Raw genomic sequence first — 20470 nt, 5'->3', positions numbered from 1 at the left:
CAAAAAGCTGAGATGGATTCATGGGCAGATGCCTGAATGACAGTGTGAAGATATGAAAGTATAGATGAGTCAAGTTTTATTGATTAACTCAGCATCATTTCTTTCCTGAGCATTCAGTGTTGATAGAAAGAAAAATTAAACAACCCTGTCCTTCAGGACCTCATGGTACAGAGGAGTCTGGCTTTTCTTTTTGTTTAACAATAAAACAATATTTATTTTCTTAAACCTAAATGCTGTACAATTTCCTACTACTTATTTTGTTTTGCTATATGAGATACTAGCTTGGTTATAAAGTTAAATTAAGTTGGCTGTAGTTAATTTCTGAAATAAGGCTCATTATAGAGTCCACCCTTCATAATTTAGAGTTTTATGAGCATGGTATGTAATTAATCAGGAGTAGGTTATTGTCTGACCTTTTTATATACTTGATAGAGAACAACTTCATATTACCATTGTTATGTAACTCAGAGAAAATGATCTGAACAGTCAACCCTCTACTGCCATTTCTATTATGTGGGAATTGAGTTTCTGTCTTGCTTACTGTTTATTTTTTGCTACGTGTTAGCAAACATTGTCTTTCTTCTCTCTCTCATTATCTCTATCCCCATGCAGTTACATAGGTAAATTTAAGGGAGATATATTCGTTGTTAGATAGAGCTGGATTAAATTCCCGATTTATTTAGATTTGGGGAAAGTTTTTTTTAACCTCATTCTTTATATAGCATTTCTCATCTTTAAAACTGGAATAATGACCCTTAGGGGCTGAATTATGTCCCCTCAAAAGTTATATATTTAAGTCATACCCCCCCCCCATCATAACCCCTCAGAATTTAACTGTAATTGGAGATAGAGTCTCTAAAGAGGTAATTAAGTGAAAATGAGGTCATTAGGGTGGGCTCTAATCCGACTTCCCTGGTGACTCAGATGGTAAAGCGTCTGTCTACAATGTGGGAGACCTGGGTTCGATCCCTGAGTCAGGAAGATTCCCTGGAGAAGGAAATGGCACCCCACTCCAGCACCCTTGCCTAGAAAATCCCATGGGCAGAGGAGCCTGGTGTCCACAGGGTCGCAAAGAGTCAGACACGACTGAGCAACTTCACTCACTTCACTAATCCGATACAGCCAGTATCCTTATAAGAAGAAGAAAGTAGGACGCTTGAGTAGAGAAAGCAGAGCACGTGAAGACACAGTGAGGGCCAGAGCCGCTTCCACTGTCATGGCGGCCCTAACAAACTAATACAGTGACAGTTCTGAAAGTGAAAATTATAGGAATCCGAAATAGTGTACCGTATACTATAATGCGTGATAAATGACTCATCCCTACAGTGAGTATAATTATTAATGTTAGGATTAACATGAGTATCATAAATAGCATTGTAAAGCACAACCAAAGGTCTGTGAAAGAAAGAATTACCCCAAAGAAAGAACAGTGAGCTTATGGAAATACTTTTAAGCAAAAGGAAATTTAAGTGCATCCCTGGAAGCTTTAGTTTTAGATCAATTTCAACGTATAGAGCAGTGTATACTTTATCTCTAATTGAGGAATATGCTCTGAAATGTTGCCCCTGTGTTTCCTAGCTCCATACCCATTGGTTTTGCTCATTCTTTAAGAAAGAGAAATTGCCTCATATGGAGAGGGCCCTTACGTGGCCCAGTGTTAAGAAATGGGGCTTGGATCTCCCAGATGATATACTTGACTCAGGCGGTATTGTCAGTTTCTCAGTTAGCTGAGCAGTAAATCTGATCATTTCTTTGCCAAAGATGAAGTATGTTCTTTAAAACAGATGAAATTTCTCTCTTAATGTTCAGTCCCTTCAAATTTGCTTTATTTAAGGTGACTTCATCGTCGACTTAGGTGTTCATTTCAAAAATTTCAGAGTACACAAAATAGATATAATAAACCATCTATGAAATAAATACATTGCAGGGCTATTTCTAAAATCTGTATTCCTTACCTTGTATTCCCTTGTGGCTCCTTCTGTAATGCCGAGATTTTGTTTTTCATACTTTTTTTTTCATCTGTTATTTACCCTCCCCTTCTCCTCTTGGAGCTCTTGGCCTCCAGGAATTTCTTTCCAGAAGTTACATCTCCTGGGTGAGCAAGATGGCCTGTGGAGGGAGACGAGGGCAGAATCAAGATATGGAGGATCTGGCTCTGTCTCAGTTACAGCATGTGACACCACACCAAGTCATTTAATCTCTTTGAGCCTTTGTTTACCCTTCTATTAAAGCAGTAATAAAACTATTTACCGTTAGCACTTCAGTGGGGACTGGAGAAAGAGACATCAAATAAGAAACTCCCAAAGAAAGCAATTTGAATACCATTTGAAGTTATGGAATTATAAGGCCCTATTATTATGAACACCCCCAAAAGAGCCAGGAGTGTACGTAAGGGGAACCGTGGAACAAACTAAATATGTAAAAGAAACTGAGAAACTTTGCTTTGCCCGTCATCAGTCATTATGAGATCCTTGAGTCTTCATTGCCTCGAAGAGATATTTGTCATTTTCAATGTCTTTCCATTTTAGTTCTGTTATCTGTGGGATAATTGATATGAATTAAAGGTAATTTTAACTTAATAGCAATAACAACATCTACTGGCATAATATATTTTGTGTCACTGATAGCCTATTTCCAAAAGGATTTACCAGTTCACAATAAAGAATACAAATGTGAAAAGGGTTGATGAAAGAGTAATAAAATAGAAATAAGGAATAGGAACCTGATATAATAAAGGAAGATAGACATACCTCAGTGCCATGCTATTTTAAACTGAGTTCTCAGGCCGCATTCAAAGAGTCCCCGGCAAGGAAACTGACATCTAGTTTCTTATCCTAGTTTACCCAGGTGGTTTCCATGCTAAGAATTATAGTATCATTTAATTTATTATTCTACCTGCTTCACTTTTCCACCAGTAAATTATCTTGTTCTCTTTTTAATTTTATGTTGATTGAAGCATAGTTGATTTACCGTGTTGCCTTAATTTCAGGTGTACAGCAAAGTGACGTGGTTACATAGATATGTATATGCTCACTCACGCTTGGTTGCTTCAGTCGTGTCTAACTCTTTGCGACCCTATGAACTATAGCCTCAGGCTCCTCTGTCCATGGAATTTACCCAGGCAAGAATACTGCAGTGGGTTGCCATGCCCTTCTTCAAGGGATCTTCCCAATCCAGGGATCAAACCCAAGTCTCCTGCATTGCAGGCAGATTCTTTACCATTGAGCTACTGGGGAAGCCCCATATATGTGAGTGTGTGTGTACTTTTTCAAATGCTTTTCCCATATAAGTTATTATTAAAAATATAGAGCATAGTTCCTGGTAAGTTCTCTTTAAATGCACCTCTCTCAGGTCTCCCTTTGGAGATGCTTCCAAACTTGTTCCATTTTAACACCAATTGAAAGTTATTTCAGAAACAGTGAATTCATTGTTTTTAAACATAAATATATAACTGATATAATATATAAATGCTTTTCTGGAGTCCCTGTATCTTTAATTATTTGATGGGGAAAGAAAATAAATTCCAGATAGTCTATTGTATTTTCTAACTAAAACCTCCCTTCTTTGTACACACACCTACATGCAAATGTATACACACGTGTGTGGTGGTTTAGTCACTAAGTTGGGTCTGGCTCTTGTGACCCCATGGACTAGCCCACCAGGCTCCTCTGCCCATGGGATTTTCTAGGCATGTATATATTATTATTTCTAGCGTCAATCTTAAATTGGACCTTGATCCTATTCCTGTTGGTAATCCCCTAAATGAGTAATATGCTGTATGGATATGGCGCTGCCAAAATCACCATCATCTCCATCCCAATAAAGAGCTAGCCAGTTATGAAAACTATGAGCCAGACCCGTTGTGGGTACTTTTCCGATGAAAGGTGTTGTGGGTTAAGTAACATGTAATGCTTGTTGACTATTTGAAGAGGTAGTGTATGTACCTAATCATGGCTAATGGTCACAGAATGGAGATTCCATTACTTAAACGGTGTGTTGGTTGGAACTCAGTAAAGCAACTCAGCTGCTTGCCAGCTTGCAAATTCTTCAATGTTAAATGGCCAAAATGCTACCACAGCATTTTTTCCCCCTCAGTTGAATTAATCACTTTTGTTAGCAAGCAGAGAATTTACATGGTCCTGATTATTGATGACTGTAGCATGATCTTAGCATATTACTGAGCACAGTGAGAAACCAGCAATCAGAAATGCTGGACTCCATCTCGGGGTGGAAGGCATGTGATGTGGAATGCATGGCTTAGAAGTGAAAATCTTTAATGAATTAAGGAGGCTTCTTATGGTTCCTGGGATGGTCCCCAAAAGTTTTTGTAATGTGATCTGTAATCCACGTTTAAAAATAACAAAATGAACTTTTTAATTTGAAAATGTAAAACAAAATCATTCTATGTTCCCCCTGGGACACTAAGGTATTTTATATGAAAATGACCAGAAAGCATCTATCTGCCTTAAGAACCATGCGAGATAACAAAGCTAACTAAAGAAGAAAAAATGATAATAATAATAGATTACCAGAGTAGAGGGTTGTAACTATTCATTAACTTCCTTTAAAGCCAACATCAGACCATAGGAGCATCCAGGGTCTTTAGTCACCCTTACTAGCAAATTCAGTACAAGAATATATTTTAATATTTATTTCTACATAGTAAAATAAGCCATATGTTAAGGATCAGTGGCTCAGTGGTAGAGAATCTGCCTGCCAATGCAAGAGACACAGGAGACATGGGTTTGATCCTTGGGTTGGGAAGGTCTCCTGGAGGAGAAAATGTCAGCCCACTCCAGTATTCTTGACTGAAAACTCCTATGGACAGAGGAGCCTCAGTCAGTCAGTTGAGTCTCTCAGTTGTGTCCAACTCTTTGTGACCCCAAGGACTGCAGCATGCCAGGCCTCCCTGTCCATCACCAACTCCCAGAGCTTGCTCAAACTCATATCCATCGAGTCGGTGATGCTATCCAACCATCTCAACCTCCATCATCCCCTTCTCCTCCTGCCTTCAATCTTTCCTAGCATCAGGGTCTTTTCAAATGAGTCAGTTCTTCACATCAGGTGGCCAAAGTATCAGAGCTTCAGCTTCAACATCAGTATTCCCAATGAATATTCAGGGTTGATTTCCTTTAGGATTGAATGGTTTGATCTCCTTGCAGTCCAAAGGACTCTCAAGAGTCTTCTCCAACACCACAGTTCAAAAGCATCAATTCTTTGGTGCTCAACGTTCTTTATGGTCCAGCTCTCATATCCATAGGCTTCCCTGGTGGCTCAGATGGTAAAGCATCTGCCTACAATGCAGGAGACCTGGCTTCATCCCTGGGTCGGGAAGATCCTCTGGAGAAGGAAATGGCAACCCACTCCAGTACTCTTGCCTGGAAAATCCCATGGACAGAGGAGCCTGGTAGGCTACAGTCTATGGGGTCGCAAAGAGTCGGACACGACTGAGCATTCTCACATCCATACGTGACTACGGAAAAAACCATAGCTTTGACTACATGGATCTTTGTTGGCAAAGTAATGTCTCTGCCTTTTAATATACTGTCTAGGTTGGTCATAGCTTTCCTTCCAAGGAGCAAGTATCTTTTAATTTCATGGCTGCAGACACCATTTGCAGTGATTTTGGAGCCCAAGAAAATAAAGTCTGTCACTGGTTCCATTGTTTCTCCATCTATTTGCCATGAAGTGATGGGACTGGATGCCATGATCTTAGTGTTTTGAATGTTGAGTTTTATGCCAGCTTTTTCACTCTCCTCTTTGACTTTCATCAAGAGGCTCTTTAGTTCCTCTTTGCTTTCTACCATAAGGGTGGTGTCATCTCCATATCTGAGGTGATTGATATTTATGGACTGTATGGATATTTATGGACAGTTCATAGAGCTGTCCACAAGAGAGCCATGTCCACTCAGAGCTGGACACAACTGAGCATGCACGCATGCACCCAGGGACTTTGTACCTTTTATGCCCATTTCACCTATAAAGTTAGAATTATCTAACATAGTGACATCCTAAATTCAGAACAACAGAAGCAATAAAAATAACTGAAATAATACATTATATATATTTATCCTAATATTGTCATTGTATAATATCATTCTTTATTTTAAAAAATGTAGTTATGGTGACCTTCTAGCCACTATATATAAGAAGTTGTGTTTTTATCTTTTAAAATACTCTTCCTCTTTGTATTCTATATATTGAGAATTACTGAGCAGGACAGTGCTTAAAAATATAAGCAGCGTAGAAAGTTTCTAAAGTTATATGTATAGTCAGAAAGCCAGACTAACCTTTGAAAAAATGTTAGATGTGTGTACTATGGCTTTTTTATCTTTTTTTATTCTGCTTCATTCTAATGAGAAGATGTGACAAAAATGAAGTGCAGTCAACTTTATATCCTTGGCATAGTTTATTATAGAATGATATTAAACTATGATTGGTATATGGTACAGCCAGGATTTGGGAAGTGGGAGGGTCCAAGTGGAGACTTAAAGAGGGTGTCAATTATTTAAGTCTGATCTTTGCATCTATACTTCCAAACAATGTTAATCAATGAACTATTCCATAGGACTATTTTTGTGAAGATCCAGCTAATAAATTTGAAAAATCTTTTGTATACTGTAAAGTACCATGTATATGTTGCTGCTGTTATCAGTTTTTTACTTCTTCTTTTTGTAGTGACAAAATTATTTCCTGATAGACTATGCATTTATTCCTGTAGCAGAATTCACTATATATTTAGGACCGAATAGGGTAAGATTTTATAAATGGCCACAAAAATGTCACAGGCTAATTTGCATTTTTGGTGATTCTATACAATAATTACTGAGTAACCTTCAGTTTTCCAAATAAAGAATAATGGGAATGGTGGTGATATTTGTAATCATCTACAGAAAGGAAATTATTTAAGTGTTTCACAGATGGAGAGATATTAAGGGTAAATCATTATATCCACATTTCTAATTTTAAGAAGCTTTGAGGGTGTTTGTGGATGATAAGGAGCAAACATTGTTATGCATGCAGAATTAAACATAAACTTTCCATACCACAATCCTCAAATCTCCAGATGAGTGTGGAGGGCTTTTTCACACCCCCATACCCTAAGAATTGAGAAATTCATAAAAGGAAAATAATGTTATGCTACATGTAATACACAAACTGAGCACACTGGAGCAACTAGAATAGTGACCTTTCAAAGAGGACAAATTAAATTCTATATGCCTCAGAATACAATGTGGCTTAAAGCTTTAGAAAAGGATAAGCTATGACATATACTCCTAATTCTAGCCTCATAGCAGCTTACTCTGTTATTTCTGAACAGGCTGCATAACTCATTTCTTCTTCAAACAACATCATTCAACCCAATATTCTCTGTAAACTGAATGTAGACCCATGCTGGGGATTTTTAGAAAATTCAAGAGATATAGGAATGCTTGTCTCATGGTGCTTTAAAACAGTTTCAAGGATTGGACTATGATCAGTGGGAAACACACAAGAAAACCTGGTGCCAAATGGCCTCTGAACTTTGAGATGAATGGCATATGGAATTACTCACTAAAGGTAACATACATACAGCCGTGAAAACTACAATGATATAGCTGTTTTGGCTACCAAATCTGCATACTTTTTCCCAAATTCTGATTTTAAAACTTGTTTTTAAAAGTAGACCTTTGAAATGTATGAGATGTAAGTATTTTCCTTATTTTTCTTCCTCTTTTTTCCTGAATATTTTTAAATTAATATATTCTTACTGACCCTTGGGTTTATAAATTATAAAAGCTAAAACACAAGTAAATATTAAAAACACCATTGAATCCACTAGTCGTAGTGAATGCTGCTTGTCATCAAAATTCATTCAACTGAATTTTTTTTTTTTTCCATGTCTCCTGTATCTTCTTTTCGAAATTTAGTTTGGAAAGGAGTCAGAAACATCTGGTTTACTGGTATTCTGTCACAGCTAGGGGGAAAAATATCGAGTTAATTTTTTAAAGGCCTCTGCAGTTAATATTTATCACCTTTTACATAGCAACGTAAGAGTGAAATAGACAAATGCGTTGAGTCACGTAACTCGGTTTTCTCAGGCTTTCCTTTCTGAGAGGGTGGCTGAAGGTTCCTTTCTTGTGCTGTCCTGGCTGAGATGCAAGATGAAATAGTTGTTTGTCCCAAGGTGGCAGAGCTCTCAGACAGCCTGCTATCCATCCTCTGCCCTCGTTCAGCAGCACCTGGAGACGCGAGGACCGTCTCTCGCTAGCATCTGCTTTGTGATTAACTCATTTCGCCTGCCTCTTTAATTTGGGGTGACGGCGTCTTCTGAGCCCCTGCATCGCATCCCTCTTGGTCTCCGGATCTGGGCACGTGAAGGCCTTCGTGCTCCACGGCTCTCTGTGCAGAGTCTCGGCAGGGTAACCGCAGCTGGCGAGGAGCCCTGCAGGGTCCTCACGCTCCTTTCTCCTTGCTTTCGCAGCTGGCGCCACGTACATCTTCGGGAAGAGCGGAGGCCTCATCCTCTATACCTGGCCGGCCAACGACAGGCCCAGCACACGCTCCGACCGCCTGGCCGTGGGCTTCAGCACAACCGTGAAAGACGGCATTCTGGTGCGCATCGACAGCGCCCCGGGCCTCGGAGACTTCCTCCAGCTTCACATCGTGAGTACCGGGCTGGGCCCGGATTCTCTTGTCTTCCTGCTGGTCTGAGTAAGTGAGCCAAATAACTGCCTTGGAACATTCTAGGCTGACGCGACACCGGAGCACGCATTTATATCTTTGCCTCGGTGTGCTGGAGCCACAACTAAGGGGTGCTTTGTGTTAAGCCTCATTTACCCGCCTTGGATGTGAACCGTGATGGCCAGAGGGTGCCTCGGGAATAGAAAATATAAAACTCATCCTGTCCAGACTCCCTCCCCTACTGTGTGGCTTGGCCGTGAGACGTTTAGCAGACCACTTAGGTGTAAATTGGAGAAGGAAATGGCAACCCACTGCAATCCTCTTGCCTGAAAAATTCCATGGATGAAGGAGCCTGGTGGGCCACAGTCCATGGGGTCACAAAGGGTGGGACATGACTGAGCGACTTCACTTCCACGTAGCTGTAAATTAGAGACTGACCAGGTACAGCTCATCTTAACCCAGTGTAAGTGGCAAGGCCATCGTGACTGTCAGTGACCTCCTACGTTTGGCAGTCAGCCAAGGTTTTCTCCAGAGAAGGGGTCCCCAACCTCCCATGTCAGGGACTGGTACCTCCCGTCAGATCAGCAGCAGTGTTAGGTCAGAAATAAAGTGCACAACGAATGTAGTGCCTTTGAATCACCCTGAAACCACCCCGACCCCACTCCATGGAGAAATTGTCTTCCATAAAACTGGTCCCTGATGCCAAAAAGGTGAAGGGCCAAATAGAATATTTGGGGCTTTTCAGGTCATGCAGACTCTGACGTAGCTACTCAACTCTGCCATTGTTAATGTGGAAGCACTCACAATCAATCCATCATTAAAGAACTGTGCGCGATTATATTGCAATGAAAATATATTTATAAAAACAGACTGCAGGCTGTGCTTGGGCAACCTCTGCCCAAGCCCGCAGGCTTTCTTGTAGAGATGTGAAGAACGAATGGTAAAAACTGAGGCCATAGTGGGTGGGGCAAGCAGAAGCAACGCAATGACCAGGAGTTCGTGTATGCGTGTGTCGTATATATCCGATGTTTTGCTTGTATATGTAAACCCAATAAGACTGCACCCTCACTCACTGCAGATCATTAAGAACACAGTGCAATTCAAAGAAATTAAAATGATTTGGAGGGAAAAATTACTTCGTTATGAGGATAGAAAATATTTTTATAGCAACAATTAACCCATTTTATCACCTGTGAGTCTGCAGTTAGGAAAGTAGGCTAGAGAAGGATATGATTCTCATCCATAAGTACCCAAAGTGCAGCCACCAAGAGCAAAGAGAGGAATTGCTCTCATTAGTTAGCAATGACAAGGCTAGAAAAAATGGATTTAATTTGGAGCAATAAGAATTCAGTTTAAATAGCAGGGGGGATAAAGCAGTTAAGAAGAAAATGCAACTGGGGATTATCACCAACCTCCAAAAAGGAGGAAAAGGGACGTTTCTTGGTAATCTTTGAATGTGAGTTTTGCTAACGTGCACATCTACTGAGGCACGTGGGGTGAGATTTCATTGCTGGGCCCTGGGGTGGTGGTGGCCGGCTGGAACCATACAGCAAGCTCAGCCCTGGAAACAGTGCCCCTCCCCAGCACCTGCTCTTTCAGCAGGCCTTGGAAAGAGAAGCAGCTGGAAGGAAAAAGCTTGAGCTGGAAGCCTATCTGATCTCAGGGTGAGCCAGAACAAGCCAAGACTCTGCTCAGAAAGGCGGAGAAGCACTGGTTAGAAACAATCAGCTTCATAATGCAGAACAGGGGTCTTGAAGAGAGCCGTGAACCTTTAACACTTCCTCAGATGCTTCAGGGACCATATGGTACTCTGAGCCTGAGCTCAAGCCTTTTAAAAAGCCACGCCAAGGAGCACAGAGAAACACAGCTATAGTTAGTACAGTTTATCTTTATTTGGCCTCTAAGAACTACCATAATTTACAAAACTGTGAGATTTATGCTGTATATAACTTAATGACTATTTCATGGCAGCTATAACTGGGCTATTATTACCAGTTCACTTGCATTTTCACAGTGATTTATCTTCTTTTTTAAATTCAGTGTGACTTACTAAGAAAAATATGATTTGGCACAGCCGTGAGCATCCTTTTAGAGTCCGATAATGTGCTACCGGTTTATCCGTTTCTTCCATTTGCGTTTTGTAAAACAGTTCCACTTTCAGGAGAAACATCTTCTTATTTTCTGGTAGTTTACTTGGAATTGGCAGCATTTTCATAAAACAGATATGAGGATCCTGGGAACTTCTAGGGAGAACCAAAGCATTCCATTTTGACTCCTTTTTAAAAGGAAACGTACAAGAAATTTAACATCAGAATGTGTAGAGCTCCCTTGGGCATTGTGAACTTATTCCCATGATGTTCTCATTGCTTAAACATTCTGGGAAATTCCAACAGATTCTCCTTCAGAGCTTGGGTTAGGAAATGCCATCTGGCATTTTTCAAGAAAAGAAAAAGAGACCCTATAATGTGAAGAAGCCACACCATTCTGGAATGAACCTGACATATCTCTGGCTTTCTGGAGCATGGGACCCCTTCATTGGTGTAGTCATTTCAAATCTTCCTTTGTTCACTGGGGCAATATCTCTGGTGTCTGCTAGAGACAGAAAGTGTATGTGATGGTACTCCAATAAAAAGGTGCCTATAAGGACAGGCTGCAGATTGTACATCGGTGACCACTGCCCTAGGCCAAACATCCTCAGATATAAAGAACATGTGACTAAAACCTGACGTCACAGTAGGCAGAGGAAAGGGACGGTTCCTTACTATAGTGGAGAGAAGGTCAAAGAACTTGACAAAATCCAGCGTCTTGCTTTGGACACTGACGTAGCTGCATCAGGAAAATGAAGCCACAGATGCCTACTAGATAATTCTATGTGGTTTTCGCTATCTGTCAAACATAGATTTGTTTATTAAACACAGTCAGTTTCCTGGTACTAGAGAAAATTACTCAGAAAGAAAGGAATGTAAGGGCCTTTACTAAGAGCGGAAATGGTTGGAGAGGAAGCAAAGGATTTCATTCCCCCTTGCAGGGCCTCTTGGAGAAGAGAACCAGTGAAAGCGATGACAGGTGTGAAGAGGACGTGAAGGCAGGGTGAATCCTGGGGCAAGGAAAAACACAATCAAGTGGGCGTGAGCAGGAGAGGACACATTTGCCCACAGATGGGCTCTGGCCAGGGTCATCTGTGGGCAGAGCTGCGTTCTTCGAGTGTGGGTGTTAATTGTGGAAACAACCAGAAGTGCCTTGCTGCTACTCCTGAGTGGTTGTCAAGCTAATACATTGCTCAGAAGAAAAGTATAAACTCTGAAATTAGCATGTGTGTGCACGCACACACACACGCAAGAGAGAGAGAGAGACATGAAGGGAGAGATTGAGAACTGGTGTTTCGTAAACTGCTGCGAAAGGCAATTCCTAGGAATTCCTGACTTTTTGAGCAGTGGTGTTTGGGAGAAGCCCTTTTTACCCCCAACTTAACCTACCTGAGGGAAGAGAAAATTCTCTCCCAAGAACACTGGGGAATCTGACTCCAGGATGAGCAACCACTCTCTAAAACAAGACTTGCCTGTTGTCAAGACCCCAGAGCAGGAATGGAGAGAACATCATCCTGCATGCCAGCTCTGAGTCCTACTCCCTCCATGCAAGCTCTGCATTGGGAGGACTTGGGAGAATAAAAGGCAAATGAAGCGAGTGAAAGTGCAGGCTTCCATCAGCCCTGTCTGCCACCTGTATGGAAGTGGGGCTGTAAGGACTGAAGTGGGCTCCCCATTCATTCTAGTTCCTCTAGGCTTCACAGCCTTCTTCACACGCGTGAAGTCTCCCATATCTCTTCCTTTGCTATCCTAAAGTCACCACACCTAAAAAACTCCTTGGAGAAGCAGGTATCTTTTTCAGCTCATATTCCCCTGGAGGCCCGTGAGTCATTGACTAATTAGTCAGTCTTTGTATGTTCCTTCCCCCACCAGCTTAAAGTCAACCGCTCTGACAGGGTTTGAGAGCAAGTTTTGGTTAGTTCAGCCGCTCAGTCGTGTCCGACTCTTTGCGACCCCATGGACTGCTGCACGCCAGGCCTCCCTGTCCATCACCAACTCCCAGAGTTTACTCAAACTCATGAGAGCAATAAATCAGCATGACTAATTTGGGGACATAGGACATTTGGGGGAGTGGCAGGAATTCATGGAGAGAGCTTGGTCAGAATGAGGGCTTTGGTGCCCTGGGATAAAAAGAATTGGTACAAAGAAAGGGACACCCACACAGGGCTGGGGAGGCGCTGTAAGCACACCTTTTGCTCACGTTATCTGTTGTTCTTGCCAAGAGAACAGGGGCTCTTCCTTCTTGGGCTGATTTCTTTTAAACCAGACATCTTCCCACTCACCTGGGCCTCATGGTAATTAAATAGGCTTGTTGAACAAGATAAGAATTAGATCATTAAAAAAAAAAATCAAAGAAGGCCAACAGATCAAAATAATTTAGACTGTTTGCTTCAAATTAGCTTGCATTTCTTTGTTTTTGGTTTACATGTCCATGATGTACTATTTTCTGTGTCAATTATTAACCATGATATTAGTGAAATCATAGATGAGGTGTGTCTTAACAAAGGCAAAAATGTCTTTGCTGAAGTGTGCGCTCATGAAATCAAATTCTATGGAGGGAGGGTCTCATAGGGCAGAGGGATTTTTACAAATCATTACTTCAAATATAAGTTCCCTCTGTTGAAATCTATTGTTGAGAAATTAATCTGCTCAGTATTTGGAGAGAAGCCATCCGTTGTGAATGACATCTACCTCTTGACTGTGTGTCTATGGAGCTGTGTCGTGTTGCAGTCACCTCCTTCAACAACAGGGACAAAACTGAATATGACCAGAGAAAGGCTCACCATGAGGTGCTTGCCATTGCTATCATGAAACTCTTGACAGCCTTCTTTCACCACCTGCAAAATAGAAGGACGGAGAGGATCGGGCAACAATCAGCTTCTCTTTACGTAGTTAATGCAGGCATCCTATTAATTTTCTTCTCTCTGTGTGTAATTTACAGTAAATCCTCTTGGATTCATTTTTTAATTATGAGCCTTTCAGGAACAGTGAAAATTTATGTGTCAGGGCACCTGTTTTGTTTGATAAGAATCGATAACCTTCCCCGACTGTTTCCTTCCTGACTTACAATGTAGACATTTACATAAAGGAGTAGAGAAAAGGTTATTGTTCACATCGACCCCCTTTTCGTAAGGGCATAGTGTTCTCTTTCCAACACCCCTGCCAAAAAAAAAGAAAAGAAAAGACTGATGGTATTCTCTTATTGTCAAGTTTGGGAAATCAGATATTTATCAAGTTTGGCTTGTATAGTATTGTTTTTCCATAATTTATAGCACTTGAAGAGACTCCTGGAGAAAAAAAGGGAGCAGAGCTGAATTATGATAAATGGTGTGTTGCTCACATCTATTGCATCTATAAATTGCTGGCTCGGATGTTTCACTTGGCTGTCTGTGTGTGAGATACTCGCAGTAAACCAGCAACCTCTGGGTTGGTCCTCAGTGAAGTTAGGTGGCTGTTAGCTTACGTTCATCTCTGGATTTGGCCAGTGGCAGAAGTGGATTGGGTTCAGGCACGGCACATGGGGGAATCTGCAGAGGAGTCCAGAGGAGTGTTGGCATTCAAGACTGGTAACAGAAGTCAAGAGAAAAAGAACAGGGAAACAACAAAAGTAACCACCAGATGCAATTGCACTTCCCGCAGAGTGCTGCGCACTGCAGGCTGGCTCTGTTTTTCCTTTAGCTGCTATTTGTTCTTAGTGAAAAAGGCCTCTTCGGGTTTTCTAGGCTTAGGAGCTTTTCCAGATCATTAGCCACTTCTGTGGAGAGGGCCTGCTGGGGCCCCTCTCTGCAGCTCCCAGCTTAGCTGTTCTGTCCCGGCAGAGTTGGAGGAGAAGGTGGGAGAAGGGAGTGGTGAGGGGTTTTGATGGAGTGACTGCTTATATAAGCTGAACCAGAGGCAGCACCTGCATGCAAGCCGTGTGTGTTTGCTCAGATCTTTGCTATTCCCAAGATATTTTGATCTAAATCTGTTGACTTCGATTCCACACGTGGTGTTGAAAGGCAGAATGCCGTAGTAGAAAAATGTGCTTAATTTGTGGTTGGAAGACTTGGATTTGAGTCTCATTTCTGTCCGTATCCAGTGAACTACTTGGCTTTCAGCAAGTCGCTCCACTGCTTTGAGCCTCTCCTTTCTCTTCTTTAAAATGGGCACCAAAAAAGATGACCTCATATGATTTTCCTGGGTCTCAGATGAAATAAAGTTTTCAGAAGTTGTTATTGGTGAAGGACTGCATGAAAAGAGAAGGATAGTCTTCTTGATGAAATATCTAGCAGGTGATGACTTCATTGGAGGAAAAAAAAAAAAAACAGTGAAAGGAAGTGTTTTATCATGAAAAGCAGAATTTCATTTTAAGTGTTTTTGAAGTCGCTGGAGACAGTTTCTGCAAGCAAATTCCCATTTTATCTGATCAAAAGCAAATTTTTGAATTAATCACATCTACAGTTGAGACTTTGGAGGGTCCTGTTGGCATGCAGTGAAGAGCCCAGTTCCGGCTGAGCGAGTCCTGGTTGAGTCAATAGACTGAGTAGACCCCTGCAGCATCCTCAGTGTCTCACTGTAGGTCATGATGTCCCTACAGTGTCACGAGGCGATGCGCTATGCTTCCATTGTCCTTATGTTCCAAAGGGCTCTATACTCATCTGTGAGATCATGGGCCATCCTGCCCCAAAGTTCCTTCTTCAGTTGTATGAAGCACAGCTCAGCTTGCAAAAAGAAGAATATGGAGGAGGAGGTGGTGGTCGTGATCCCAGGGGTGGAGGAGTGTGTGGGAGGAGGAGCAGGGAAGGAGGGAGGAGGAGAAGCCAACAGTAACAACAAGCAGGACCGTCAAGGGAGCCAAACCTTCCCAGACGAGGATGGTGTGAAAGTGGTTTGAGACCCACCATGGGCATCAGATAAAGACCTAGAGGGCTTGGCCCTATTCTTGGGCATCACTAGGGCCCAGAAAACGTCATGGCTGGAAAGAACATCCCAGTGTGGGTCCAGCCGGATTGAGCAGAGATGAGTAGCTGCTGCTGTCAAGGAAACTGGAAACGTGAAGGCACATATACATATAAAAGCATTTCAAAGACTTTTGGTCCTCAAACCTAAAAGAAAAATGAATGATAAATTTAGTGTGCAGGTGAAATGTATAGTAATATAGCTGGAAAAATTGAGTTGACAATGCATGTGGAGAATATTTTATAGCTGGGAGACAGTTATGAGAGGCGAGGCCAAATGACCATATCTTTCTCATTTATCACTGACACCACTGACACTTTGTTAACTGATGGCAGTCCTATTTCAGAATCATCGATGCATATATATAATATAAATTTAGAAAAGTCAGAATGAAGAGGGTTTAGCTCCTGAGTGACATTCTTTATATGTGAATTGAGCGTCTTTTATGTACCATGCTAATTGCTATGTTTTGGGAATTCTGTGATCAACCTTGGCTCACATAGAGCTAATGGACTTGAAAGAATATGATAATTAAAATATGAGAAAGTAGGTTTTCTACACATTTAGGAGATAATGTAAATACAACTCTTACTATATAGCTCCTGGCGTATAGTGCATTTTCAGTCATGGATAGCTTTGGATATTATTGGTACTTTTTTATCCAATTAACATTTTTTTAAACTCAGAAAACAATATAATTTCCTAACTCATAGATAGCCTTTAACCAGATCTTTGAGAGTCCAACTTAACTAATATAAAATTCTAAGGAAGCATCAAGATATTGCTGATTTAAAACCAACCTGGTGGCATATATCCTAGATTATTGCAGTTATCAAATACTGAACAAGTTCTGAATAGCAGAGGCTTTTCTGACAGATGAATGCCAAGTGCAGAAAGCAGGCAAACCCAAGGCACCACTCAGTGAGTGCTGGGGCTCATATGACTTAATGACAGCCCTACCTTAACACCATCATTCAGATGAATTATCTCATTGACCCACCGCTTACACTGTTACTAGTCATTACTTCTGGAGTATTGTTCAGTGCACCAGGGCAAGAAATAACTCACTGACTCCCTGAAGCTATAGATGATGGATTTTGGCTCCCTGGCTGCATTGAGAAGGCATGGAGCTCAGCATATTGATTGGGGAATTCATTAGCCACCCACCCCATAGCATCATGTGCTTAGATCCTGATGCTGTCACTGGGGCTGTTTCATCTTGTTAGTGTTTCTCTGATAGATGGCAGAAGGGACTGTACAATTGCATTAGCCTCAAAGATGGTACTGACAGCCAGACCTGTCATTTCTCAGCCTGAGATGACACCTTTGGAACCTAGAATCACTTAAAGACATTTAGATAAGCCCTGCTGATCGACCAAACTAACCTTCATCCCAAAGTCAGTTCATACTCAGGATGAGAGGAGATGACCGGCAATTAAAATGTTTCCTATTCTATTCTTGACTCCTTAGTTAACCTCTTTTAATTCAGTTTACTTTTCTGCTCCATTGTCTATAAGATGGCAGGTAATTTAATGGCAGAGATGACTGTTTCCTACATTTATTTCGGACCGTGTCTTTAGAGTTCACCTTATATGGCTCCCATTCCCGTCACTCGCCACAAATACTGACGGACAAAGTACCAGGTACTAGACACTGTGCAAAGTCTGTTTATTTTATTATGAGCTCACAACTACTCAGTGAGGCAGTCACTATTAATATCCTCACTTCATAAATGAGGCAACTAATGGTTAATGAAGCTAGAGAATTTTCCCAAAATTAGCACTGCTAATAAATGGCTGAGCAGGCATTCAGATCCAGTTCTGATTCTTAATTACTATTACGGCCCTAATGAAAGTTTCAGAGTAGAAAGTGTAGCGGTGATCATTTTAATTCAACACATATTTATGAAATGGCAGTTTATTTGAAGTTGGTGGAGATGTGAAACATGCAAGGAAGGACATAAGGACTGTATATGCAGCTCTGTTTTAAGGGAAGATGGGCAGTATACCAAGGAAGGTAAGAAAACTACTGGTTATAAACACTGAAGAAATGTGCCTGGACAGGGTGGGTCAGATTTTGGCTGGTGGAATCTGGAGAGGGAACATGCCAAATGAAGATACGAGCATGAGTGTGACCTCAAAGGAAGAGAATGCAAGCTGTATTCTCAAATTAGGTATACAGTCTGTCCACAATAAATGACTTGAGGCAATGGGCAGACTGTGGAATGGCAGAAAGATCCCATGTTTTAGAGGCAGATGGTCTATGATTCAAAAATACAGCTTTGCTTCCAACCAGCTCTATATCCTTGGGTGAGTTATTTGACATCTCTGGAGGGCATGGCAATCCACTCCAGTATTCTTGCCTGGAGAATCCCATGGACAGAAGAGCCTGGCGGGCTACAGTCCATAGGATCGCAAAGAATCAGGCATGACTTCACACACACACACACATAAAATAATAATGCTACATGGCAAATCTGTGTAAAGATTTATAATAAAGTGTAAAAATGTTTCATGCATCTTTTCTGGTCCACAGTAGATGCTAAACTAATGAAAGAAATGTTTTAAGTTTATTATTATTTTTTTCTTTCCAGGTATTTTAGGCCTGTAGTGGGGAGAACCTGTAATGGGGAGAATTTGAATACCATATTGACAGATTGGTTCTGAAGCCAGTGAGAAACCCTTTTGAAAGTTTTTGAGTAGAAGACAAAATCCCCAAGGCTTAATTTTTGGGAAGGTTATTTTGGCTCTGTTGAAATAATATTTTTCAGTGGGTTTTAGGAAAATCAATACCGGGAGATTGTTCAAGTAGTCTAGGAAAAAGTTTTAAAGGATTTCTTCTATGATGATGATCATATGAAGGGAATGAGGATGAAACAAAAGGACATTTCCCAGATAGAATCAGTGGGTATCGCTAGCTGGTTGGATGAAAAAAAGAGAGCGAGAAATAAGGCATCTCTGTACTGGGAAGGTTGTGATTTCAACAGCAATAAAAGAGGGGGACATGTTAAACAATAGATTTTAGGATAAAATCATAGTTTGACTTGGTTTTGCAAGTATAAGGCATCCAGGAGTCCATCTGCAGAGCTTCCCAATAGGAAACATGTGATAAGCTCAGATGAGGGAGAGAACCCAGACAGAGGGACTTGCGGGTTCTGTCTGGCAGTGACAGTGGAGACTCTGAGGACTGCTAAGGTCTCTGAGATGATAAGTGAGTGGGAACTTGGGAAATATATACCTACCTTTACAAGATGAAGAAGGAAAAGGAAGGAAGCTAAGAAAGAAAAGGTTAGGGGTTCAGGGAAGACCTAGGTAGGGAGATTTTATAGAAGTCAAAAAGCTTGGGAGAGGTTTTCAAAGCCATATAATTCTAGAACTCTTTTCTTTTCCCCCCATATAGTTAGTCAAACCTCTGTCATTTGAAATCACTTTGTGGCCATCTTCTTCGCCTTTCTTCTTATTTTTCACAGCATTTAACGTTTGTCACTCTGGTCCTCTCATCAGTCATTTCGTGTTACTCCTGGTAGTTGTCATAAGCGTGACTAACTCAGAGCCAGAAGACAGGGTCTGGTCCTGGCTCTGTCACCAACTAGCAGGCATCTCAACTGGGTGGTAGAGATATAGATAGTGCCAACCTCAGAATGGTAGAGAAGGTCACCGGAGAGAATGCTTGGGAATGTGCCTGGTTACCATTGAAAGACTTACAGAATGAAATAAGATCATTTTCATAGTAATATTGTTATGCATACCACCTGCTTGAGGCTTCTCCAGTGGCTCAGCAGTAAAGAATTTGCCTGCAAGGCAGGCAACATGGGTTCCATCTCTTGGTTGGGAAGAGCCCCCGGAGAAGGAAATGTCAACCCACTCCAGGATTCTTGCCTGGGAAATCCCATGGACTGTAGCATGGGTACAGTCCATGGGGTCACAGAGAGTGGTACACAACTTAGCAACTAAAAACACAGTCTACCCACTTGAGCTCTTGATGCCTAAGAGTTTGTGGCTGGAAACCTATGCATGAAACCTATGAGGCTAAAATGGTTATGGTTGTAGTTTTCAATAGGAAGGTTAACAACCAGGCAGTTGGGGGTCAGAGTCAAAATGAGGATTGACCCACTGCCAGATCCCATGGCCTCCTGTCCTCCTCAGAGGGTGTGCATCTCTCAAACCTTGTGTTTAATCCCTTGTAGCATCACTTTAGGGAATGCTGTTTGGATTTAAGGTCATGCTACCGTTCCCTAAATAAGAAATCCCCTGATCCTGGTGATCACCATGTGCAGTGAAACATGGAATCTGATTACCCTGATCGTTATCTTAGCTTGGGTGGCTAGCGAAGCATAAAATTATCCAGCCCTTTTTAAAATGCAAGCAGCGGTACTTAGGTTCACTAAACCTTATTGGAAATGAACTCCACCAGTTGACTTTCTGCGACTGCAAACTAATGTTCTGACCGGATGACGTGCATGGTTTTGTAATCCCTTCTGTGTTTACTGTTTTATTTATTGTCCAGACAGCGTGCCTGGCACTTTGTGTATGTCAGCTCATTTACTTCTCGCAACACTGTCAAGTTGGTGAGATTACTTCTATTTTAGCGATTAAGAAACTAAGGCTCAGAGGATTAAATAACCATCGTCCGTAGCATTAGGGGAAGGAAAGAAGAGTAAATGTTGGTATGTTCTATTCTGACATCATGCATAGTGCTTTTAAGAATTACCGATTCAGTACTGAGGTTAGATGTGGTAAATTTGGCAGAATTTACCTGTGATTTTTTTATTTTTTTCAATC

General features: G+C 41.3%; 1 protein-coding gene across 8 annotated transcripts in view; it reads left to right on the top strand.

Moving 5' to 3' along the window:
* The window catches only part of NRXN3 (neurexin 3), a 1763013-nt gene that overhangs the window by 1329189 nt on the left and 413354 nt on the right, over positions 1-20470 (top strand). For all 8 annotated transcript variants that reach the window (XM_068964453.1, XM_068964455.1, XM_068964456.1 and 5 more), the window contains one exon: positions 8465-8646. In XM_068964453.1, the coding sequence (XP_068820554.1) occupies positions 8465-8646 (182 nt within the window). The remainder of the gene's footprint in view (positions 1-8464; positions 8647-20470) is intronic.

The sequence above is a fragment of the Capricornis sumatraensis genome, chromosome 2, assembly GCF_032405125.1.
Source record: "Capricornis sumatraensis isolate serow.1 chromosome 2, serow.2, whole genome shotgun sequence".
Taxonomy (NCBI): Eukaryota; Metazoa; Chordata; class Mammalia; order Artiodactyla; family Bovidae; genus Capricornis; species Capricornis sumatraensis.
Note: the sequence above shows the minus strand (reverse complement) of the source record. Positions and strands in the feature narration are given on the sequence as shown.